Here is a 27,023-nt window from a genome sequence, read left to right on the forward strand (position 1 = left end):
TTTTAGTCTTTTTTTTTTTAGTGGTTTTAGTCATGGCATGTCCAAAACCATGGTGCATTTTTACTAACATAACTATACTAAAACAAACTGAGGCAGTGATCAAGAAATCTGTTAACATAAATATAACAATCTTTATTTCATGGCCATTAGTCTATTACAAAGTTAAGTATTTGCTGTAAATCAACAAAACAACAACAATAATCCTGGTACAAATTAAACATGTATTGTAGATGCAGTGACAGACAATTTTCTTCATCTATGTGTGTATTGCAGCTTTGGTTGACCTCAGAGCGGCCCGGGTGAACGGGTGACGTATTTAAAAAATACAAATAACAAGGGAGAAACACAAATATACAGAAACCCACTTAAATAACGTTCACAACAGGATTAAAACATTTTCACTAAAAGTCTCAAACCGATAGACTAAAATAACACGTACAAGCAACTGCTCAGAGGTAGATGCAAAACAATAACATATTTTGAAAAACTGACATGGAGTTCGGCCACTCCGTTCATATTCTACGCTTGGAAGCACACGATACAGAACCGCAGAGTTAATGTCTATCGTTTTGCAATATAAATCTGTGAAAAAAACTAATTGGCATGAAGGTAAAAAAATATATATGACTGATAGATTGCTAATTTAATAACGCAACATGCAGGAATATGAAATTGCATCCTTGTCGAGTATGATGCTTACAAACAAAATATGATTTACATGAGGTTAAAAAAATATAAGAAAAATAGCTGAGTCCAAATTTTACTGCGCATAGTGGAATATACAGACAGTGACAAATAAGGCACAAAAATAAATTAGCACAAGTTCACATTAACTAAAACATTTAGACCACAAACACTGATTTTTTAGGTTTTAATGTCTTAAGGGTTCATATATGTACAGTGTAAGTCACTTATAACCATTCTAGACGTCTATCTTGGCCCCAGTTATTATTAGGAAAATACGGCACTATCAAAATACTGTTTATAATACAGTTTTTATCATTTAGTTACATTGGCATACCTAAATAATAATAATAATAACCCCCTCCAAAACACTACAAACACAAAGTAACAAATGCATAGAAAGAAAAATGATACATACTGTATAGATTAGTTTACCAAAAGACATCAGATGAGAGGCTGAATTGAAATTCTTGAAATTTCGGAAACATTGACGGAAATAAACTCTTGCACCGGTTTTTCTTGTCATAAGATCTGATGTTATCTCTAACCTCTCTCTGAATGCGCTCTCCTCCTCTCAGACAACAGCACAGCTTCGTACTTTTGTTTAAATTTTGCAGTGAACGGCTGCAAAGTTTCCAGTTAACGCATATAGCGGTCTGTAATTATGAAATTACATTCAGATGGATTGTTGTCTGTTAATGGAATTAATTCTACACTGCTGGGCAAAATACTTGGTGCAAACCAAAACTAAACGAAACAAAAACTGAACAAAACCAAAAAAAAAAACAATCAAAACAAAACAAAAAAAACAATGAAACAAAAACACAAAACAAGAAAATAAAACAAACATTGAAACTGTAATATAAACATTCATAGTTGTGGCAACTCTTCTAACTACGGCAAACAAAACGGGTCATTCTAACAACAAAATACTGACAACTGAATGCTGTTCTAACCGTAGGATGTATATTCTATTTAATATTCCCTTTCGTCCTTCAAATATCCTCTCTCTTCATTATGAGAACAAAGTTCGTAAGTGCAGCCATCTGGGCTCGGTCTCTGTGAGCTGTGTTTTACATTCAAGTGCGTGACCTACTGGAGGTGTTTGAGGGAGGTTAGTGGTTTCTGCTGTCTGCCTGAACTCTGGATGGAGACGGAGGCTGGATGCTGAACACACGGATGTTTAAGTGTGTGGCGATCTGGTTACAGACACTCACGCAGTACCGCACCAGATCAAACGCTGACAGCCCCTACAAACAGAAAGGAAAATGCTAAAGCATGGCAAATGCATTTTTGATAAACCAAGATGAAGAATTTAAAAGCAGCGAATTGTAAGAGCTTTTTTAAGAGGTATGCTTTTTTTGGATCCTGTACTGTGTATAGTTAAAATGTTCAGATCTACACTTTTAGACAGCTTGTCCCCTTCTGATTATAATTTTAGTTAAGGTGTCTAGAACCAAAAACAGTCATCATTTATTTTTTCCACCCTCTCTCTGAGCTCTTGGCTACTGTATTTTTAAGACTTCTATACTTCTGATATGATTAACAAGTATCTTCACAAGTGATATGAGTAATAAAGAGAAGAATACTAAATAGGTGAATGAAATGTTAAAGTCGATGTGAAATCCCATTCACAATCCATTTTACTTCTGTTGTCAGACACATTTCCAGGCGAAACAGGATGTTCAGTGGAAAAAAAAAAAAAAAAAAAAAAAAAAATATTGGACATACATACCTATGGAGGCCTGTTTCCGCCAATGAATAAAAAAAATAAAAAGACTTTATTCTATAATTCTGATTTTTCTTGCAATTGCCAGTTTACATCTTGCAATTCTGAATTTTTTCTCAATTGCAATTTGCGAATTATGAAGTCAGAATTGTGAGATATAAAGTTGAAATTGCATGTATCAGACTTTATTATTATGAGTTTAGATCAGGCAATTCTGATATTTTTCTAGCAATTATGAGTTTATAACTCGCAATTCTGAATTTCTATCAATTCTGACTTTGTAACTCACAATTATGTATTTACATTTCACATTTCTGACTTTATAACTTGCCATTGTGATTTCATCACACAATTCTGAAAACAAAAATCAGAATTGTGAGATAAAAAAGTTAATTCAATAGTGGAAACAGGCTTCCATACATACCTCAAAGTGTTTGTTAAAAGTGTAAATAGATCTAAGTTGTTTCAGAGGAAGTGCAGGTTATTATATTATAAATTTCATTTTAAATTTGAAATCATGTGAATAATTGCGCATAATATGACTAATATTATATTCATATCATATTACTTCATAATATGAATGTAAATCGTGGCAATTCTGATATCATGTTGACTTAAATGTACTTGTATTTGTGACGTCACGACCATGACGGTTTCTGAATGACCTTTGCTTCAACAACTAGTCCCAGCAGACCGTGTAAGAAGCCATGCGATGTGAAAATCAAAGTATGTCTACATACTACACTGAGCTCTTTATTTCAAAAGAGCAAGGAAAATCCATGTTTCCAGACAGATCTTACACGTACCAGAGCGACCCACAGAAGATAGTGCTCATTAATGAAACTGTTGAAGTATTGGTTCAGAAACAGCAGCGCTGGTCCGGTGAAGGCCAGGTCGTTACGATGCATTTCACTCTTTGTCATATGAGCAACCTAGAAAACAAAGCAGATGTGACTGTACTGACATTTACATTAACTGATGCTAATGCGGTTTGGGTGTGACAGATGTCTAACTACAGACAACAATGTTTAGTATTTATATCAAAATATGCAGAAAATCTTACCAACAACCTATTTATGCTTGCATGCAAGCCATAATTCTTCCTATCAGCTATAAAAACCAAGCAAAGTCTAAATGTTCAGGTAGAGATATATCACTAATCTGCCAACAGTATTCAAACAGAATGTGTTAGAAGCAGTTTATTTTAGTACTTATTTAGTGAAGCTGAAATAAATACAGTATACTGATGTCGTTCAGGATCTTACCACCAGTCTGTTGGTGAGTTTGGCTGAGACACATCCAAACGCTAAGACGTAGAGACAGGGATGTCTCTCAAACAGCTGCACTGATGATTTCTTATAGATCATTAGAGCAAGTGTGATTACCACTCCTATGTGGAAGGATGGGGACAAAACACTAGTTCCCTAATAAAAGAAGAAAACAGTTGTGTGATTCATTTAGAGAGACATGTAGTAACATATAGTAAGATTTTTTATGAGTCCCCTCCATAAGTATTGGAACAGTAAAGACAAAATTGCTCTGTTGGCCGTGGAGTCAAGAAATGTGCAAATATGATTAAAAGATGAATATGAGACAAAACTACAGAATGTCACATTTTATTATTGGGTGATTCAACACATACATGTTTTACCAAATAAACAGCACTTTTAGAGTTCATCCCACTCATTGATGTGAGCATAAGTATTGGGACAGTTGAACATAAGGCAGATATAAAAGCTAAAATAGATTAAAAGCTATTATTTAGTTGCAGATCCCTTGCACACAATCACAGCAGTGAGTCTGTGACCCAAAGACATCACCAGACTCTTGGTCTCATCCTTTGAAAGGGAGTTTCTGCCTTTACTCTCCTCTTCAGCTGGTGAAATTCATGTTCAATCAGATTTAAATCTGGATGTTGACTTGGGCAATCTAGGACTTTCCATTTCTTTGCCCTTATAAATTCCTTGACTGAACTGGCAGGGTGTCTTGGGTCATTGTCCTGATGCAATATGAAGCACTTCCCAATGAATCTGGTGGCATTTTCTTGAATATTGGTAAGCAAGACGGTTTTGTACCCTTCCAAATTCCTTCTGCTACTGTCATCATACATTAAGTCATCAGTAAAGTTGAGAGGGCCTGTTCCAGAGACAGCCATGCATGCCCATGCCATGACACCACCTCCACCATGCTTTACAGATAAGTCTGTATGCTTGGGATCATTTGCAGTTCCCTTTTTTTTCTCCACATTTTTGCTTTCCCATCACTTAGATAAAGGTTCATCTTTGTCTCATCGGTCCATAAACACAGTTTCTGACTCACCTTTGTGCTTTTTTTGCAAACTCTAATCTTGCCTTTCTATTTTTGGTGCCGGTCAGAGGTTTGCATCTTGCTGTGTAGCATCTGTAATTCTGTGTCAAAGTCTCCTGAGGACAGTAGATTGTCAGAGCATCACCCCAGCTTTCTGGAAGTTGTTGGCGATTTTACAGACACGTCTTTTAGGATTCATTTTCACAGCTTTTATGATTTGTCTGTCATTAACTACTGTTGTTTTCTCAGCTGATCAGGTAATTGTTGGTTGCTGGTGGTTTCCAAACTCTTGATTTCTCCATGCCCTTTGTTTTTGCTATAGCTCTAACTAACTTCTTTTCTTTTAGCATCCAAATTGCTTGCTTTTCTCTCAAAGTCAGCTCCCTCATCTTCATCCTGGTTTGTGTGTGTCATCATCGAATGCAGGATTCAGAATACAGAAGTAATGGATATAACTGATACGACACATTCCCTGCTTTTAATATCTGAAGAATTAATGCAACAGGACACAGCTGATCACTTAGAAAGACCTGTGAGGCAACTGTTCCAATACTTATGCTCACATCAGATAGAGGGATGAAACTCTAAAAGTGTTGATCTTCTTAGCTGGTAAAACATCTATGAGTTGAATCACCCAATAATAAAATGTGCCATTCTGTAGTTTTGTCTCAAAAAATATTCATCTTTTAATCATATTTATAAATGTCTTGACTCCACAACCAACAGAGCAGAGTTGGTCCAGTTGATTTCAATTAAAAAAGTTAAAAAATTAAAAATAATTAAAAATACATTAAATAACACAAAATTTAGAATCTGTCACTATGCATTTTGTCTTTTAGCATTTCTGTTCAGTGGTGCAGAAATCACCCACACTTTAGTTTTAACTTACCGCAATAGTGGATCCATTTTTGCCCATTCCGCCTGTAAATATAACCCGGAAATAGTTTGTGCAGGAGAAAATGGCACCCAGAAGAGTGCAAAGGGCCGGTATTATTTTAATCTGGATATTTATCACAGGGATCTGAAAGATTGAAAACAAATCTCTCATATCCTGTTCCCAGTCATCACATACATGAGTGCTTTTCATTGGGATTGTGCATTTCACCAAACACATGCAACATGCAAGAAAATCTGATTTCCTGACTGACCATGATATACAGATTTAACATGTTTGTCCTTGAACATATGGTCTAATCATATGACCAAAACATGAAAGAATTAAGGTTGATTTAAATTACCACAGATTGCCAAAAAGCCGTTCCTCCAATGGCAGCCAGTAAGTACATGATTATAATGTAGATTTGAACCTCAGTCACATCAATTCTGCACAAGCAAATAGCAAAAAAGTGATTAAAAGACGGAAATAAAATTATTTAATTATCAATCTCACTCAATTCTAGCTTTTCCTGTTCTTTCTGTAGTCCTTTATCAACAGTACTACAGCTGTCTGAAAACTGCTGGTTTCCCATGAGCAGAACAGAACGTTCAAATAACATCTATGTACTGAACGTGAAGTACAGGTGCCATCGATAATGATTAAGAGAAGTTTTTTCACTCACATGCCAAAGCGCAGCGTTCCAGAAACATACGTCTGCCAGTGGGCACAATAAAACATGAAGACGCCCACAAAACAACAGAAAAACATCCAGTCAGGGTGAGTGCCCAGCTGCACTGCTATACAGGTGCCCAGGACCACAAACACTGCATCAGAGAAACACACAAAACAACAATACATATATTTATTTTCTATATACATTTCTACGTCTGTACAGTATATAGTGCATGATTTAATTAGTTTTTCTTTTATTAGTGTTATATTCCATGTCTACTGTGTTATTCTTATGCATGTCTGCACATATGTTGCACTATGTCTGTACTTTCTTCTGCACTGGAAGCTCTTGTCGTCAAGTCAAATTCCTTGTGTGTAAGCATATTTGGTAATAAAGCTCTTTCTGACTTCTGATATATATATATCAGAGATAGATAGATAGATATATATAGATACATACATACATGTATAGTGTATAGAGCTTAATCTGTTAAATGAATTTAATAATAAGGTAATAAATGGTAGTGTCATGGATCTAAGTGTAATATAGTAGCTGACTGTATTTGCATACACAAACGTGAGCAGACCTGTAGAGAGGGAGTCACAGCCATGGTCAAAGAGCTCTCCGAGTGGTGTGCTGCTATTGGTCCGTCGTGCCTGCTTTCCATCTATGGCATCCAATGATTGGTAGATGAACAGACCTAAAGCACAGGCTAAGTATGCCCACGTTGGTGCCTGAAAAAAAGATAAAACGTGCTTAAAATTCTGTCCACTTGAATGCTCTTCACTGACCTTGTGAAACAACGGCTAACATGCAAGTTCATATTTGGAGCCACAAATGTGGATATGAATGTGTTCTTTTATCTCTATAAGCCCTATTGTGGATACAAATGGTACGAGGAGAGAGAGAGTGTCATATTGCAGACTTGAGCAATGTAGATGCTTTCCATAAGAGCAGGAATCATAAGACTGTTATAGCTGATAAACACAGGCTGTTACAGCTGACAGAACAAGCTGTGTCTGACAATACACAGTGTCTTACTGCACGGTTTAAACAGACCACAGCAATTATCTCCTCTGGAGAGCTCAGAATATACTAAATTATGGCCTTCATAAACAATATGCAAGACAGGGGAAGAAAAACAGCCAAGAATTTACTGCAATTGCAACTAAATATTTATAGTTACACCGATATTAAAATCATCAAAAAAGACCATATCCTACTGTACAAGTTTAATGAAACTGATATTAAAGTAGACAAAAGATCATGTACTAATGGTCACTGTTACAACTGAACTAAATCTAAACCTGATACATAAATCAGCAAAAAAGGCCGTGTTCTAATGGTGACCACTGTAACAGCTGTTAAATATTAATAATCAAATAAAACAGATTTTAAATCATCAAAAAGGTCATGTCCTAACGGTGACCACTGTAATAGCTACTAAACAATCATAATTGATCTTAAATCTGATTAATTAAAAGTAATCAACAAAGTATGATACTGTAATAGCTATTATATACTTAAAAGGTTACTAAACTGATATTAAAACCAACAGAAAACACAATGATGATGACCACTGCAATAACTAATAACACTAACTAAAACGGATATTAAAATCAACAACAAAATATCCTAATGGTGACCACTGCAACAGCTGTTAAATATTCATAATTCATAATATAACGGATTAAAATCAACAAAAAAGACTAGATGACTACTGTAAAAGGTACTTAGTATTCAGAAATTGACTGATATTTTAAGCAACCACAACAAAAAATGTCCTAATATTGGCCACTGATATTAAAATGAGCAAAGATTCATGTAACTGACCACTGTAACTGCAGCTAAATAATAACAACTACACTAAAACTGATATTAAAATAATGAATAATTATTATAACTGTTAAATGTTTTTCTCATCACATTTTGCATTGCCATTATTTTGAATCTGCACTATACCACTGTTAGCAAGTGAATAAATGAATTAAGATTTGTAGCTGATCTGTTTAAAGCAGTAATGGAATCTACTGAAGCAGTGAAAGTGCACAATACCTGTTCGGTGGCAGTAGGGCAGTAGTACACCAGTATCAGAGTACTGATAATATTAGTAGCGAGTCCCACTATGGTGATGAGGTTCGGCGCCATCCAGAGAGGCACTTTGCTCACCAGCCAGCACCAGAATCCCTGCATGAAGGGCTCCAGGAGGGACCGTCCCGCACTGCTGTACTGATGCTCCTCCAGCCTCTTCAGCTGCTGCCGGGACAGACGGGCTACGGGAAGCTCCATCAGCTTGGCCAGGAGTCCGGGGCCCTCTTCCACACCCGATGCGTTCAGGTCACGGGCCACAGAGAAATTGTTGTCAGAATCAGGCTGAGCCCGGACAGGTCTCTTGTGTGAGCTCATGCTTCTCTGCGTGAGAGTGGTGAGCGTTGAATCCACAATCAATCAGATTATGGGATTAGATCTATGGGAGCAAATACATTGGCATGCATAAATTATTTTTGAACAAATGGAAGAACTTTGACACAACTGAAAAACTGGAATTTATAATTAAAGTTTTTGTGTGGTGGTGTAATAGTTACTTAGTTAACTGCTATTTAGTAAATAATTTCTATGCGCTACAGTCAAGCTACACTACAGTCTGGAGCATTCAACAAGTTAAATGTATTGCTCAAGGACAACAGATCAAGGTTTTAAAGATCAAATGGGACGAGGACTGTTTTCCCCCACTAAAACAAAATTAGCTGTATATTCTTTTTTTGTATTATTCAATTATAATCAACAGTATATGCATATGTATATACATACATACACTGATATTAAAGTGAATTAATTTAAATTTTAAAATGAAATAAAAATTTTATTAAAATTACAGGTTATGCATATTTCTTTATATTGTAGCAGATGTTCTACCAGCGCTTTTATATTTAATAGACACCTCTTAAAACATTTTTACAGATTAAAATAATAAGAAATAATATATAAATGTATAATTATAAACTGATATAATACTTAATTTTAATTTAATATTCTTTGAAATTATTGGAAGAATATTCAATTATAGCATAGGAGATGTTCTACTGGTAGTTTTAAAGTTTATTTGTTGCCTATATTGTAATAAAATTATAAGCAAATATGTATCTTATGTAAATATAATTTATACTTTGATGACTTTGAGTACAGAAGAAGGCCTATATAGTTGATCTCACAGCTATATATATATATATAAAAAGAAAGTTATTAGAGTGTTCAGTCCCTATATTTGACCCTGGAGCACAAAACCAGTCTTAAGTCGCTAGGGTATATTTGCAGCAATAGCCAAAAATACATTGTACGGGTCAAAATTATCAATTTTTATTTTATGCCAAAAATCATTAGGATATTAAGTAAAGATCATGTTCCATGACAGTGTGTAATTTTCCTACCATACATACATCGAAACTTAATTTTTGATTATTAATACGCATTGCTAAGGACTTAATTTGGACAACTTTAAAGGCAATATTTTGAGAACCCTCAGATTCCAGATTTTCAAATAGTTGCATCTCAGCCAAATATTGTCCTATCCAAGCAAACAATCGAAAGCTTATTTATTCAGCTTTCAGATGCTGTATAAATCTCAATTTCAAAAAAACTGACTGGTTTTGTGTTCCAGGGTCACATATAACAAAATATAAATGTGCAAATGTATTTTTTACAACTATAATTATATTAAACACATTATAGAGGAGTGTGATTAATGAAGTTGGGTTGTGATCAACAGTACCTTTGTTTACCCACCACCCTAAAATACACCTGACGGTACAGGAAGAGGGCAGTTACAGGAAGGAAAGATAAGAGAATGATGCATTGGGATGTAATAAAACCAAACCCTTAAACTATGTTATTGATCTGCAGTGTGTTTAATGAGGTGCTCACCAGCTGACTGTATTTAAGAGATTTATAACAGCCCATGCAAATCTGAAGGATGACGATCTGTCAAACGTGTCAGACAAGGTGATAAATGTGATATACGTATACAATTTTAATTATGTTGAACACGTTTTTAGAGGCAGTGTGATTAATGAAGTTAGGTTGTGATCAATAGTACCTTTGTTTACGTGGTGATGATGTCTTTTCTCCCAGCAGCATTACACTGGAGATGCCTGTGTGATGGCAAAAGTTGAATTCTTAAATGAAATATAAATAAATACCGGGACGAAGAAACGTTCACGTCAACGGAGAAGAAGCTCAGGTAAACCGACGGCAGGATAAACCGCGTGGATGAGATGCAGATGCGTGAAAAGCGCTTCAATAACGCAACTACAATGCCTTCCGGAAGTAGGCATTTCAAAATAAAAGCATGCGATAGACTATATCATTTTATATATATATCAATTATTATTTTTACATTAATCAGATGTGTTGATTTTTTTTAAATCCGATTATTTAAATATGGAATAGCAATGAACAGTCGTTCATTAGTACTGCGATAAAAACAGATGCAATGGTTTCTCGTGAATTTCAGCAATGTGTACAAAATCTATAGGTTGAAATTAATTTATTAGTAACACTAAAATGTGAAAGTACGTCTAGAGTTTTGTTTAGGGCTTTATACTGCCGTTATTGTTTTTTTTTTTTTTTGTTTACCGTATTTATCCAAAGCCCTTTTTCTTCCCTTAAAGGGACCGAATTGTGAGTAAATTGCGCCCCCTACACCAATAACTTTGGAACTGCATTGACTCAAATCGGTGTTAAAGTTCAAGTTCAAGTTCAGGTTGAGCATTATTGTCATTCTGCTATATGTGTGGACATGTAGTGGGACGAAATGTCGTGTCTCGCAGGACCACGGTGCTACATACTAGTTAAACATAAGATAAACATGCAACAATGCACGTATAAGAAAAAACAATAGAGCATCTGACTATAGACAAAAATAGACCATCTGACTATACATATACTATAAATACTATACCTAGTTGCCTAGACATACACAAACTGAGACTGTACAAGAACTTTACATAAATACTGTACATGACATTATGCAAAAGAGATATTTGTACATGAAATTGTGATAAAAATTATATTTTGTACATTAAATTAAATTGTTGTGCAGATTAAAGAGAGATTTTGTGGGAAGCAGCGCATAGTGATCAGCATACGACTTCAGTAGTTGCTTGAAAAGTACTGCTTAAAAAACTTAAAAAATCTATTCATGATATAAAATATCAAAAATAAAAAAAGTTTTTTTTACTTTAAGTATGAAGAATCTAGTGTTATTTTAGCATCGTTGAGATATTTCTACTATGTTGAATTAGTTGTTTGTTTGTTTTTTGTAATTTTATAGTAATAGTTTGTCATTTGTTTTAGGTTTTATTTTGTTACATCTATATAGTTTGTATTAATTTGTATAGCATTTTCCGTTTTAGTTATTTTAGTACGTGCAGAAAAGTTGACTGCAATATCCTTGGAAGAGTAAAATGTTATTTATTAAACTTTTAATACTTTCTTTCTCTTGGACATTCACCAGAATATCTAAATAAAACTCTCCTCTATTTTTACAAACACAAGAAATCCCAATGCAAGTCCTCTTAAAAACAGGAATCAAGACAATTAAAGTCAGGAAACAGGATAAAAAGGCAGAATGTTGTTGAATCGTTCTTTATTTAGCAACCACTGAATTGAGAGGTGCCAACACTGAAAACCTCAGCAGCAGATAAGTGGTATTCCCAATTTGTTATGAGAATCTTGCTGAAAGTTATAACATTGTACAAATTTTAATAGATGTGAGAATTGGGAAGTTTTAAAAGCAAAACACTAAGTTGGTGGACTGTTAACTTCCTTTCCACAAGGAAACATGATATGGCACGAAAGCATTCTAGATGAACAGATGGCAAAGAGAATATCATGTGGAAAAGTGACAACGGTCATTGATAAACCAACAAAACTAACTGCTGACAATTCTCACATTCATTTACATAACCTCAAGATTTTCTCCCAGTGCATTTCATGCTTCTTCGAGAACTTCTTTAACTTCATCTATTAAGCCTTCAAGAAATGGCAAAGTGAAACAGAGTAAAATGCTGTAACAACCAATCAACAGAAACATACACCGTGCCAAGTACGGTAAACGGACCCCCAGAAAACAAGGTTATTTAAAGTGCAGATGAACCATGTCAGTCATGCTAGGAACGGAGTGATAAACTGTTGCAGAGTGTTCATGCATACAATTTAGAAGGAAGGATTTCAGTGGTACAACTAAAAAACAAAACAAAACAAAAAAACCCCCAAAGTCTGTACCCTTAACCTACAATGAAAAAGTAAATAAATAAAATCGATGCTAATAAAAAAATTCTAAAGCTTTCCTCACAATCATTCAAGGGTTTTAATGATCAGAAAAATCCCCTTATTTTATTCTCTGCTGATTTGTAAGAGAATTACCTAACGCTTTATTTCACATGTGAAAGTTGGAAAGGTTTGTTCAGAATACTTCTGAATACTATCAAGAAGCCTACAGGACTCTTGTGTTTGTCGTTTCTCCTCGAGTGTGTTCCAGGCTACAGCGCACGGGGCCGCTTGGGGTTAATCTGCTTGCTGGCTTGTTCCTCCTCTTGGAGAGTAGAACGGAATGACCTCACTTTATCTGATAATTCGAGCAGACACGCATCCATTAATAATCATTCCATCAGGGGAAAACTGAAAGGAAAGAACATTCTAGAGGATGCTTTACCTCTGAGCTCAATAAGGATGTCAATCTTCTGGTCAAGAATCTGCTCCAGCTGAGAAGAGTAGGTGTCCACGTCGTAGTCCACCTCCTCAGTCATCTCCAGGAGAACCTTCTCATCCTCAAGCCACCTGATAGACTCCTGTCAGCACATAGTGTGAACATCATCATTAGCAATTCCCTTTCTCAGTTCTGGGACTGAACCGTATCTGAGTACAAACGAAAGTGAAGAGACAAACCAAACGCTGAAGTCAACTGGAATAAAAAACTCTACAGGGCTCACAAAATCACTAGCCCGACGTCCCGAGGCTGTTGTGTTTTCCAGTCGGGCTACCAAAATATATCACTGCGCTGGCCGACGTGCTATCTTAAATAAATCTTAAATACATTTAAATGTAAAAGAAGTTAATGTGCCTTCTAAAAATCTCAACAATAATATTTGTTTTAAATTAATAATAATAATACAATGTTTGACTAATCCATTTTCATAAAAATTATTTAAAGGCTGAAATACCATTTTATAAGATTTTTGTTTTTGTGAAAACCTGCATCTGAACTGTAAATCATGTCTTAAGAGGTTCCCACAGATATTGTCCAACCCCACTCATACGGTGTTCATTTTACTTGTGCAGCTCTTAAAAAGTCATAAGGTCTTAAAAAAATCTGCAGATACCCTGTAAATAGTAATAAAACTCTTTCGTTGATATTTGTGTATTGAAAATATTTTTGATTGACATTTATGGTCTTTTTTTATTTGGGCTAGTTAAATGAATTTCCGGGCTACCAAACTCTGAAGAGTACCTGCCCGAAGGGCTACCAGGGATTTTGAAATTTTGCGAGCCCTGCTCTAGTGTGAGGAATAAAGGGATGAATAAACACCTGAAACACAGCCCTGTGGTCTTCCAGAACCTGCTCCTCCATCTCCACCAGCTGAGACACCGCCTCGTGGAATGTGAAGAGCTGAGGGGAGACTTCCTCTTCCTGTCAATGTTCAAACATTTATTCAAACAGCTTTTATCCTACCTACATTAAAAAGTCTTAATGGAGTTTGGTCCACAATATCTGAGACAACAAACCGATTGCCTCCCTAATTTTCCTGTTTATGGTTTCATCCTTATGCTTATAAATGATATGCAATATATAAAGCATGAATACACTGATAACAAAAAAATAAAAGCCTTTATAGGCACATACAGTTGAGGTCAAAAGTTTACATCCCCCTTTAAGAATCTTGTTAATTATTTTACCAAAATAAGAGGGATCATACAAAATGCATGTTATCGTTTATTTAGTACCGATCCGAATAAGATATTTCACATGTTTACATATAGTCCACAAGAGAAAATAATAACTGAATTTATAAAAATGACCCCGTTCAAAAGTTTACATCTCAATACTGAATGATCCACAGCTGTGTTTTTTTGTTTAGTGATAGATGTTCATGAGTCCATCGTTTGTCCTGAACAGTTAAACTGCCTGCTGTTCTTCAGAAAAATCCCTCAGGTCCTACAAATTCTTTGGTTTTCCAGCATTTGTGTGTATTTGAACCATTCAGGGTAAATTTAACTTATTTTGTCTTCTGGGAAACATGCAACTATCTTCTGTAGCCTCTGAAGGGCAGTACTAAATGAAGAAATATGATATTTAGGCAAAACAAGAACAATGTACACATCTCCATTCTGTTCAAAGGTTTTCTTAATGCATGGTTTTTCCTTCTGGAGCATGAGTGAGCGTTTCAACATCGTTTATGTGAAATATCTTATTCAGGTCGGTACTAAATAAACAATAACATGCATTTTATATGTATATGATCCCTCTTATTTTGTTAAAATATCATTTTGCAGATTCTGAAAGGGGGATGTAAACTTTTAAACTGTATAAATATATGAATCTGCACAGAAAACAAAAAGGTATAATTAGTTGGAAAACTACAGGGTTAGGAGGGTTTTTCTTTCTTTTTTTTAAATTGATGCTTAACATTTAGCAAGGGCGTACTCAATTTATCAAGTGACATTTATAATATAATTTATGTAAGCAATAACAGACACAAATTACACTTCTATAAAGTATCACTGGAGTAGCTGTCATTAGTGTATCAGCATTTTAAAGCAGAGGAAGTACTAGGAACAGATGTGTTTTTACATTCTGTTCACAGAGCAGTTTGAGGTCATCTCTCTGAGGGGAGTTGCCCAAATCCCATTCCTCATCCATGATGTCCAGCTGGCTGATGACGTTGACATTGGGGCGGACTCCCTCTGTCACAGCATTGGGATCCACGGTCAGCTCCTTCACTCTACATGCACAGATTGACAGCATTTATGATGATGTTTTTAGAGCAATCATGCTGACCTAAATGACACCATGCACAGATCACAAGACTCAACTGGGGAGATGCTTGTTTTGGCTGCGACACTGCATACTCCTACCTTATTTTAAAACAGAACCTTACATTATTTCAAAAACGTTTTATGCTTTGAATAAGCATTTTATGACAAAATCAAGAGCAGTTTGTTTTTTAATACAACTAAAACAAAATACAGAATCAGAATTCCCATAGGTGCAGTTGGGCATATAAATTTGTGCAGCTGTTTATGATGTCATCTAATTTTTATTGTGTACAGTGTCTAGGTGTATTAATATTCATTATGAAATATTTCTAAAGGAGAAGTAAGGACGACAGCACCACAGATATGCCAGACATTCCCAGGGTTAGAGAAATGAAATGACAGCAGATCAGAGGGGAAATGAAAAATGTTTACACCAAAAGCACAGCCATTAGTGTGAGAAGTGAGTGCAGCCAATGTTTCTAATAAAATGAAACAGACTGTGGTTATATACATTGCAGTGCATGAGTATTTCCATGCATTGGTTGCAAGCCAATGCGGGATGTTGGTTGTCTACTGAGCAGTGCTGGGGAAGCTACATTGAAACTGATTGCCAAGCTATAATGTAAAATATTGTTCCTACACTACAAGTTACTAACAAACAAACAAAAAAAAGAGTGAAGCTATTTAAGATGGTAATACTTTTATAATTAAGTAACTTTTATAATAATAATAATAATAATACATTTATCTATATTTGAAATCAGAGCATTATTTATCTGAGACTAAATTAATTAATATCTCAATTAAGGTAACAACAAGAACTAATATATCTAATAAAACACCCTTATTTAAACAACTCAATTGAAAACATTAATAAACAGCATTTAACTAAACATAAGAATAAACACAAATTGTAAAATATTATACAGAGACTACAGAGTAATTAAGTAGTTCACTGAAAGTGATCTAAGGTTGTGATGACACACGACAACCTTAAGGTTCTCTGGTTCTCATGACAAAAAGCTTAGTAGTTGAACGCAAATAAGTGAAATTTGACAATACTCAATAACATTTTTGAAGCAGTGATATTTTTGACATCCCTAGTCAGAATAAAGTGATTTTCTAAAATTAAATGTCCCAAAGATTTTTTTTTCTTGCTGATGAATGATAAAAACATTGACAGCCAATCAGAATCCATCCTGCTTAAGAGTTTGAGTATTTAAAGTGGCAGAACTACAGTGCCTGCTTATAATAAACAGATCATTATCATGCGTTGTTGTGGATGCTAATATAGTTATCATTATTGTTATTGGTCCGAATGGGCCTCTCTACAGTGTACCAAAAAGAATGATTTAGAGGTTTGTCTTTTTTTTGCTAGTTTCGTGAAAAAGCTCAATGTTGAAAAGAGTTTGGTTACTATTACGCTACTGAAAAATGTTAGTAACTTCAATCACTAGTTTTAGTTAGTCCCCAACACTGCTGCAGTGTATCTGACTAAGTATAAGGTGGGAAGCTGCATAGACATGTGCTCATACTCATAGGTAGGAGAGGGTTCAGAGCGACTTCCTCCCCCCTGAGAGAAGGGGATGTCAGAGGGGCTAATCCCAAACTCCTTTACTCTGAAGACAGTCAAGACAGAACAGAAAAACAGCAAGACAGAGAGAAGAGCACAGCCAATCAGGAGAGATGTATAATTATGACAAGACTTTTTCCCACTGGCACTAACTTGTCAACTCATTGGTAAATACAACAACTTTATTGAGATTGCCTTAAACAGCTAGAAGCTACATTGTCAAGAGTTCTACTCAACTTCTGTTTTCATAAATGCACAACACAGTGCCATGTCCTTACCTGTTGGCATATCTCAGAGTGTTCAGCGTGTTCTCACAGGAAGCCATGCCAGGAGAAATGGTTGCGATCTGATCAGACAGAAGTCACAATGAGAGCTGTGCAAACAGGCAAAAGTAAACTTAGCCAAATCCCAACGTTCAAGAAGGATAGCTTAATCAAACTTACCATGCATGTCCTGGAGTTCTCGCCAATGAATGAGTCTCTGAGGACCTGTGTGAGCTTGCTCGCTCTGAATGGGGTGTGAGGCTTATTACGGCCGAGAGCCCTGATACATTCCTAATACATGGGACATGCAAGATCACAGTGATTTACTAGGAAATTTCAAAATTGTACCTAATGGCCAAATGGTTGCTGACCCCTGCTCTTGGGTGGTATTTTGAAGGCACTGACCTTCAGAGCCAAAAGACTCTTGTTGATTTCGGCTCCCTCTAAACGAGTCTGCCGATCAGCGCTGGACGTGTCCGCTCCACGTTCGTTACCCGCCAGATCAATGAGTGAGAATTTGCCGTGCATCTTGCCCTTCCTTCGTAGAATGATTTGGAAGACGGCATGGCTACGGGATGAGTGGGCATTGGCTGAGGTCTGACCTGAGGTCCTAAAATGGAAGATAAAAAGGTGAAATTTAAGTCAGGAGTGTCTGACTTATATGTAACCCTGGACCACAAAACCAGTCTTAAATTTCAAATTTCCGAAATTGAAATTTGAACAAATAAGCTTTCCATTGATGTATGGTTTGTTAGGATAGGACAATATTTGGCCGAGATACAACTATTTGAAAATCTGGAATCTGAGGGTGCAAAACAAAAATCGAATTACTGAGAAAATCGCCTTTAAAGTTGTTCAAATTAAGTTCTTAGCAATGCATATTACTAATCAAAAATGAAGTTTTGATATATTTACAGTAAGAAATTTACAAAATATCTTCATGGAACATGATCTTTACTTAATATCCTAATGATTTTTGGCATAAAAGAAAAATTTATAATTTTGACCCATACAATGTATTTTTGGCTATTGCTACAAACATACCCCAGTGACTTAAGACTGGTTTTGTGGTCCAGGGTCACATATACCAATACATTGTGTGGATTAATTACAGATTCAAATACCATGAATTGTTAAAGCTGCAGTCCGTGACTTTTTTGTTTTCAAAATTAATATAATAAGCGAGTACATGATGAATCCAATTTCCAAACCGTGTTTTTGAGTTATCCTGAATCACTACAGTACACCTATAATAAGTCCTTATATTTGGACTATTTCAGACTGGACCGCTGCAGAGTAGCCCAGTACCTGCGTGATTCGTCATAGACATAAACAGAGAGAAGTAGCTCCGGCTACAATGTTCTTCAGCAAGACACACACAGTTCAAAAGTTATGGACTGCAGCTTTAAGGAAAAGATACAGCAGCAAATAACTTCAGTGAATATTGTTTTACCTGCAACTGTTCCCTATTTCAATGAGTTTGAGGACGTCCTCAGTGCATTTGACTTCACGCTCCTGAAGCCCAACCACCTGGACCTGCTGCTTCCCATCTTCTAGCACACGTAGCTTAGCCTTACGATTCAACAGATCAAATACCTAAAGAAGAAAAAGACTTTGAAAGACTTGTCCTATTTTTAAAATAGGCTTTATTGTGTCAACCATTAGTAATGAATTTTCTAAAACCTTCCTAATAATCAAAAAGAAAATCAATCAATGGATGTGTACAAAGTGTACAACTCTTCAAATGGTATTTTCAACACATTTTGGATCAACAAAAAGGGAATGTAACTAAGAGCCACTTGCCTTTCCACTGTAAATTTCAAAGAAAGTTGCGTAAACCTGAAGATCCAGCTTCTTATAGTTTGGTTTCTTCAGCATGAGAAAAACATCTCGAGCTGTTTGTGTAAAACATGCAGATGAATGAGTTTGCTTGAAAGAAAAAGACTGAAGAAATTACAGGACCAAAAAACATCAATTACCAGCTAATGCATAGATTCCTTTTGAACAATCCTGGTTCTTTCCTGAAAAATCTCCACCCATGGTCTAAAACACAAACCAATCGATGAGATTTGTGACCCTGGACCACAAAACCAGTCTTAAGTCACTGGGGTATATTTGTAGCAATAGCCAAAATACATTGTACGAGTCAAAATGATAAATTTTTCTTTTATGCCAAAAATCATTAGGATATTAAGTAAAGATCATGTTCCATGAAGATATTTAGGAAATTTTCTACTGTAAATATATCAAAACTTAATTTAAGATTAGTAATATACATTGCTAAGAACTTCATTTGGACAACTTTAAAGGCAATTTTCTCAATATTTGGAATTTTTTGCACCCTCAGATTCCAGATTTTCAAATAGTTGTATTTCAGTCAAATATTGTCCGATCCTAATAAACCATACATCAATGGAAAGCTTATTTCAGCTTTCAGATGATATGTAAATCTCAATTTTGAAACACTTACACTTAAGACTGGTTTTGTGGACCAGGGTCACATTTATGTCTTATTACACACATATATATATATATATATATATATATATATATATATATATATATATATATATATATACACATATATATATATGAATATAAACAAAATGAAGAAAAACTAGTAAACTGTACAATCCGCAATTAAAAAAATCTCAATTATCTAAAATAAATACTTCTTACATGAGTTTTTCCACTTCCTGTTTGGCCATAAGCAAAGCATGTGGCCATTCCTCTATCAAAGATGGTTTCCACAAGGGGTCTTGCAGTAAACCTGTGAAGGAAAGAGTTAAAAGATTTTTTCCCTCCAACAGTGGGTAATTCCTGACATAATTTTTAGTTAAAGATTCATGTTTAATGACCAATGAAGGAAATCATCCTCTACCTGTAAACCATTTCATTTGTTGTGCTGTCATCAAAGGCATAATCGAAGCGGAATGTTTGGTTCTCTAGGTATCGAGTCAGGTCCACCTTCTGTTTTGGCTCATGGACCATGACAACATCTTTACTTGGAATAGTGATCACATCTAGATCCTTTACTGTCAATTCTACAACACAATTGAGAAATAAATTACAACATACGTAGGGCAATCAAAAACCAAAAAGTAGTACAAATTTCTGAGGCATTACCTTTTTTATTGAGGGGTCGTTTCCTAACACAAACGCATATTCTGTGCTCCTCAATCTGTCAAAAAAATGAATTATTAAAATGTTATTTATGTTATGGTGTATTCGCCTCTTAATAAAATGTTTTACTTAACACCCAAAAATGAAGTACTTTTTTCTTACTAATAATATATTATATTAATTATATTATATATGATTTTGTATCAAATGTAAAATTATGAATAAATTAACTAACAAAAATAATTATGATACATGATAGCTGTGTTTGTTAAATTAAATTTCATTAATTCATTCATTCTTGTATGTATTATATTTTACATATGACCCAGACATTAATTCATCAATACCTACCAAATCGGTCGTGGTTAGCGGTCGATAGTCCAAACTTGCTCTGAAGTCTCGGATCATCTGCAGTATTTCATAGTTTGGAATCGTTGTATCAATTTCCTTTAAAACAAATCAAGCACATTCACAAGAGGAACACCACCAGGTGAACTGATCTATTTGTCAAACCTGACAAATACATCGCAATTAAAAGCTGAGAGACGAGGCAGAGAGATTTAATGACAGAAAGATGAGAAGTCTTACCTGTGCACGCTTTTCTCTCAGTTCCTGTTGCTGTAGCCTGCGTCTCTCCCTCTTCTCCTGTAATTTTTCCACTTCCTTCACACAGTTCGACTTCCTCCTTGCTGTTAGAGAGCAGAACAACAAACAATTCCATTTTAACCAAGGCAACAACAATTTCCTCTCTTTCAGCCCGCCTCCTCCCACTCTGCATCTCTCTCTAATATAAGTGTGTATGTGTGCAGACAGAGTGGCTATAGAGGCAAGCCAGAGCCTCGGGCAGCTGGAACATGGTAGCGCCAACAGCCCTCTCCATCTTAAAGAGCTCTATTCTCCGAGCAGACCTTTTCCAAAGTCATTTTGCTGTCTGCAACATACCCTGCTACTATTACTTTACTACTTGCTGCATTACTACAATTACTTGCAAACAATAGTGTCAGCAGAACATGGAATAAAATATTAGGCTTCAAAATGAAGGCATTAATATTCATCTGACTGATTAATTTAATCTACCTAAAACAGTGTGCAGTTTGAACACAGACTCATCTCGCAACACCGAACTGTGGGAATCTTTAGACTAGATTTGATTAGAAATAGTTAGAAATTAGAAATAGTAAACCCCAAAATAAAAAATTTACCCTCAGGCCGTCCAAGAAGTAGAGGAGTTTGTTTCTTTATGGTAACAGATTTGGAGAAATGTAGCATTGCATCACTTGCTTACCAATGGATCCTCTGCAGTGAATGGGTGCCATCAAAATGAAAGTCCAAACAGCAGTCCAAATAATCCACATGACCGTCAGTTCATCAACTAACATCTTTCAAAGCAAAAAGCTGCGCGTTTATAAGAAACAACTAACTTCAAATGAGTCCTATAACCATAATACTGCATTTCCAGTGAAAAAGTCTAAATCAGGAAATAAATATGCACAGATCAAACAAATATGTTTTAAACAAATATGTTGGAGGATTTTGATGCAAGAGGACAACAGAGGACAAAGGAGTTTTTCACTGGATTAATTGTTAATATCTTATTATGGACTCGTATTTTGAATAGATGTGACAGTTTAAAGTTAAAACACATTAATGATGGATTTTTTTAATGAAAACATGCAGCTTTTCACTTTACAAGATGTTAACTGATCGACTGGAGTTGTGTGGATTACTTGTGGATTACTGTGAGGTTTTTATCAGCAGCTTTGACTCTCATTCTGACGGCACCCATTCACTGCAGAGTATCCATTGGTGAGACAAGTGATGTTATGCTATATTATCCATAATCTGTTCTGATGAAGAAATAAACTCATTTACATCTTGAACGGGCTGAGGGTCAGTAAATTCTAAGCAGATTTTCATTCTTGGGTGAACTGCCATTCAGAGAAAGAATTTCAACATATCTGTGAATCAATTTGCCCCAACCCTGCACTAAACAAGCAAATTAAACCAAACAATTGTAATTCCATCCAAAGGATGGGCAGCATCATGCTGCACATAGAAAACAGTTTGAGCATTTTGATTCTAGATTAATTCAGCAGACAGACTCTTGTAAGCTTCATAAATTCAAAGCAAGAGGATTAATCAGGAAGGTTCAGAGTCAGGTCAAGCCTGCCCAGTCACAAACAGTCACTGACATTCAGAGGGGCGGCTAGGGTAGCCAAACCACACCCCACCGATTTGAGCCAAGATACAGACAGATGAGCAAGGTTTAGGTTTACTGCAAAATTCAGACTCTAAAAGGATGCTTTCTCTTTATGTATTATACGCATCCTGCGCTGGAGGCCTCAGTCCTTTCAGCGTTTTCCTGTGGGGAAAAGGGGGTTGACAGGAACAGACTGAAAAGCACTGAGAAGTGTCATATTACCGTTTTGTTGTTGCTGAGCTATCTGACTTTGGGTCTGGCTCTGTGTGGGCTGAGAGGGCTGTTGTACTGGTGGAGGGGGTGCTGATTCTGGCTGTTGCTGTTGGGCCGGCCGTCCCCTAGTCGAGCCAACTTTGAAACAGAACACATAAGAGTCAGGAAATCACACTCGGACAAACAGAGACTATGTCCGAAAACTCAGGCATCACAGGAGCACTCAAACATGCCTATGATGGACAAAAATGCTGCTTAGATAGACAGTTCACCAAGTTTTCAAACACAGCCATTAGTATGCTGACATAACTATAGGTCATGTGTATTAAAAGAGTCACTATACACTTTGGCACTTTTAAAACATCCCTCTATTAGTCTGTCTGAGCATGCCGACTCAGCAATTTTGAGACTATTTTGGCTATAATTAAAATTTCTGTCAAGGTCACAACAGATCTTTTCATCCATATTGTAACTTACATCCAAGTAAAATGGATTATGTGGGGAAAAAAAGAGTGGCGGACTTGGTTCTATCCATCAATTGTTGACTGCACAGAATCAGATCTGAATGCAATACTTCAATCATCTGTAAGAAAGCGGCAGGGTTTAAGCAGTCTAAATGACTGAAGAAGTCCAGCATATGTTATCAGAGAGAGAATATTTTGCACTGGAAGACTGCATTTGACTGAAGACTGACATTTTCTGTGTCATTAAAAATGAAATGTGTGCAGAAATGTATCATTAGAAAATAGATGAAGCAATGGAGGGTGAATTTCCATTTCATGTCGACTTTAACATCCGTTATTCCTTAGTAACCGAAGGAAATAATCCTAAATTACTATTAATTGTATTGAAAATTACTTTTTTTAGTGTACTTTTTTTTAGAGTTAGTGTACTTTTTTTTTTTTTTATATGCACTTTCTTCCAGTTCTGGTGAACTTGTCTCCTTTGTCTACAAAACACTGTTGTTATTATTTATATCCATCATTAACACCGTATCAACATCAAAGGATAAATTCATGGCAAACTCAAGAGTAATAAATTAATAATAGTGATAATAAAAATAATACTTCAATTAATTATATAAAATAATGGTACAAAATTACGAAAGCAAACAAACAATAACAACAATAAAAGTTACATAAAATCTATATCAAATTTGAAATTCTAATATTTCCCAAGGAGAAGCTTTTTTAATGTCCATTAATGTAATTTCTGTAGAACATTGCCTAATATTATTTCAAATAAAATATGCTTTACATTCAAGGAAGACTTCACATTAAGCCAACTAGTTTTATTACAGTACATTAGAATTGCATAGTAACATTTAGCATTAAAAATGTTTAGAACTGGGCAAACGAGGAAAAAAGTTGTTCCCAGTGCATGTTATAACAAATTCAGAGTACCCTGTCAAAATGAAGTGCTTGTGGAGTGTGCACTCTCTGAAAACACTGCATCATGAGCCTGACACGTACATGTGCCACCCCTTCATTCTGAAGCACCCAGCACGTGCACGCTATTTTTCCCCTAAATCACTTTTGCAGATTAATAATTGCACACTACCAAACTGCAATTCATATCTTATTTTGATTTACTATGCAGCCCTATTTCTGAGTCATATAACTATAAATATACCTCTGTTGTCTCTGGATGGGATTTCACTCCTTCCCGGTGCAATAGTTCTACGATTCTGCACACAAACAAGTGTATAAAAAGGTTCAAAAGTTACAAACAATTAGAATGCAAGCTCAACGTTTTACTCTGGCTTAGTACAAACCTTAGGGATTTTGTTGACCTTCACAGAGCTGGGTGTAGGAGGCGGTGGTGTAACAGGGCTCAAGGAAATCTCCTCTTCTAGACCAACATCTGGATTTAGTGAGAATATGCACTCCAAATCAATCTGTTACGAAAAAATGAACAAGCTGTGAACATTACAAGAAATCTGATCTTTGATCCAAATCATGCAGGATATCCTAAGGAGAAAAATGGTACAGGGTACATGACAACATACTTCCTATTTGAAAGAAACACAGCTTGTGTCCACGTAATATCTGAGAGTTTCATACTGTACCATAACAACCCCAGAATGTTGTTCTATCCATTATTAATAACAGGCAGCCGAGAGGCTGCTAGACTTACTTCTTTTCCTTTAGTGTCTCCATTTTCTATCCATTCCACAGTAACACTTTCATTATCTTCATTTAAAGAGGTCACCATGGCCTGGTGTATTCGCCCTGTAAGAAACCCAACACCTCTAAGTGTGAAAGACAAATTGAAAACATTAATGTATCCATTTTGAAATTTTACACATCTACTGGGAACTTGAAAAAAGTTTATGTACAAGATGGCAAGTCAACAGCAATCGGCTTCTGAGGACACTTCAGAAGTTGTGCTAATAGCTACTAAAAAGTATCAGAGCATCACTGAAAACAAACAGCCACATTCCGGATCTATTATTCAGAGCTATTCCTACTCACACGTCTACATCCCTGCAATTATTCAACAGCATCAGCAAGAAAAAGCACATATTATACTGCCATAAAATAAGCTATTTAAAACCCCTGCATGCAACATCAGGCCAAAAGAAAAGTTAAGACCCAGTTTGAAGTAAAGGCACATCTTTATGATGCTAGAGGCCTCCTCTGTTTAAAGATGTCACAAGCACTGTTCATCTTCAGAGAGCATGTCAAGAATCATCTCTATTACGCAATATATGAAACTTCCCAAAGAGACAGGAGTGGTTTGTCTAACACGTCAACAGACCCGGGCTCACTTGTTTATTTGCTACAAGCCGAAGTTAAATATAACACAGCCTTCTCAAAGAGATAAAATCATAATCTCTTCTGACAGTCTTGCAAATTGTATTGATGTCAATACCAATGAAAAGCCACTGAATGCTCATGAAACACCAACACTAGATTTACTAACTCTGCACTGAGACATCATTAGCAGAAACTGATCCTTTGATCCTTAAACACATTCAGAACCAGTGCATGTTTTATGTCTGCTTTTGATTAACTAAACATATTCAGTGAATGCTGTACTATTATTAATGATAATAAAAACAACAATGATGATTAGTAAAAGTAATATTAGTAGAATTACTACTGCTGTTATTTAAAGTTGTTGGGGTTGTCAGTTTTCTAAATGGAAAAAGTTTTCATCTTTGTATTGAGTCAATTATAAATCTTCCTAACCTAAAAAATGTTTTATACTTACAAATGCAAGTAGCTGTCCAAACAGTACATCAAACAGGTTACATCACAAGTGAACGCCATTGTTTGGTTCTAGTTTTGAGTGACTAAAATGTGAATATTGGTAATATATTTATACATCTGATAATAATAATGCAACTAATCCCAAACTGTCAATGTTTCCTTTGGCCACTAGGATGGAGTTTAATCTCTGAACCCAAAGAATGACACATCACATAACTTCAAGGAACTTAATTGTCATCTTCAAATCATTACTCTTAAAAACCAGTCAAATTATTATGACTATTTAAACTCTCTAATGTCATTATAATCTCAAATTAGTGACTAATGTGAAGTGAGTGGCATCCAAATTTATGTTGGGTTTAAGACTCCAAGCTGATCAAACCAGCAACTTCCCTCCGTCCACACTTATTTACAACCAATCTGTAAAACAAAACATTCATTTGCAAGTGACTTAAGATGGCTAACCCACATGAATCTAGAATCTACAGTATTTACACGCTTATATTCCCTACCAACACAATACATAAATAATTCCCCACTAATCTACATCAAGTAAGCCAGTTACTGGGCTGAAATCAAATATGATCGCACACATTATGTATCTAAACAAACTCCACCCGGGTTTAGCAGGTGGCTAACGTTAACCGACAGTTGCACTGCTGATTGACACAAACTCGTTAACTACCCCGGCAACCAGCACCAACAGACTAAACTTAACGCCATTTATCGATTTGTACCAGGCCCGACCACCTAAAACTGTAATTTCTGTCAGATTTGTTGTGTGGTAACGTTAGCATTCGTTAGCCGAACCGGGGCAACGACTTTAACGGACGGTTACAAGCGACCCAAATATGAACTCACCATCGCTGCGCTTTATCTCCACATAAATCCCCACAACGATCTTGCCGAAGTTCACCGCCATGGCTAATTCATGGGACGAAGGGAATACTCAAATAAACGGGCGTGTGGGAATTAGAAACAGTGTTTGTGTTTGAATTTTTCACATTTGTTGTTCCGTGTTGCTCAAAACCGGGAGGCGGCCACAGCGCCAGACATAAAAGAGGCAGAGAGTACAGTGCGCGTGCGCGGGGGAAGCTCGACTTGTGTGTTTTTTTTCCTCCCCAAGCCCCGCC

General features: G+C 35.8%; 2 protein-coding genes across 6 annotated transcripts; both read right to left on the reverse strand.

The window, feature by feature from the left end:
• Positions 1–108: 108 nt before the first annotated feature.
• On the reverse strand, positions 109–10,595 carry LOC306847790 (choline/ethanolaminephosphotransferase 1-like). Of its 2 annotated transcripts, XM_079381944.1 has the most exons (10): positions 10,364–10,568; positions 10,192–10,248; positions 8,326–8,737; positions 6,857–7,004; positions 6,280–6,421; positions 5,959–6,043; positions 5,610–5,741; positions 3,679–3,837; positions 3,220–3,345; positions 109–1,934 (listed from the first exon to the last, which is right to left on the reverse strand). In XM_079381944.1, the coding sequence occupies exons 3-10, from the start codon at positions 8,674–8,676 to the stop codon at positions 1,800–1,802; spliced, it is 1,278 nt and encodes a 425-aa protein (XP_079238070.1). In that variant the 5' UTR covers positions 8,677–8,737; positions 10,192–10,248; positions 10,364–10,568; the 3' UTR covers positions 109–1,799. The 2 variants fall into 2 exon arrangements, with proteins under 2 accessions (XP_079238070.1, XP_079238069.1); XM_079381943.1 differs by lacking the exon at positions 10,192–10,248 and having other exon boundaries at positions 10,364–10,595.
• A 1,301-nt stretch (positions 10,596–11,896) lies between these two features.
• Positions 11,897–27,011, reverse strand: LOC306848567 (kinesin-like protein KIF2A). 4 transcript variants are annotated; one of them, XM_079383203.1, is made up of 21 exons: positions 26,752–26,975; positions 24,812–24,906; positions 24,450–24,572; positions 24,308–24,362; positions 22,685–22,813; positions 20,851–20,951; positions 20,614–20,709; positions 20,266–20,320; positions 20,021–20,183; positions 19,819–19,909; positions 19,119–19,182; positions 18,943–19,034; positions 18,593–18,735; positions 17,545–17,749; positions 17,320–17,430; positions 17,155–17,222; positions 16,839–16,922; positions 15,119–15,269; positions 13,856–13,957; positions 12,983–13,118; positions 11,897–12,895 (listed from the first exon to the last, which is right to left on the reverse strand). In XM_079383203.1, exons 1-21 carry the CDS (start codon positions 26,810–26,812, stop codon positions 12,810–12,812), a joined length of 2,211 nt encoding a protein of 736 aa, XP_079239329.1. In that variant the 5' UTR covers positions 26,813–26,975; the 3' UTR covers positions 11,897–12,809. The 4 variants fall into 4 exon arrangements, 3 of the variants coding, with proteins under 3 accessions (XP_079239329.1, XP_079239330.1, XP_079239331.1); XM_079383204.1 differs by lacking the exon at positions 16,839–16,922 and having other exon boundaries at positions 26,752–27,011; XM_079383205.1 differs by lacking the exon at positions 16,839–16,922 and having other exon boundaries at positions 24,812–24,926; positions 26,752–26,962.
• Between the last annotated feature and the right edge of the window lie 12 nt (positions 27,012–27,023).

This window comes from Barbus barbus, assembly GCF_936440315.1.
Source record: "Barbus barbus genome assembly, chromosome: 28".
Taxonomy (NCBI): domain Eukaryota; kingdom Metazoa; phylum Chordata; class Actinopteri; order Cypriniformes; family Cyprinidae; genus Barbus; species Barbus barbus.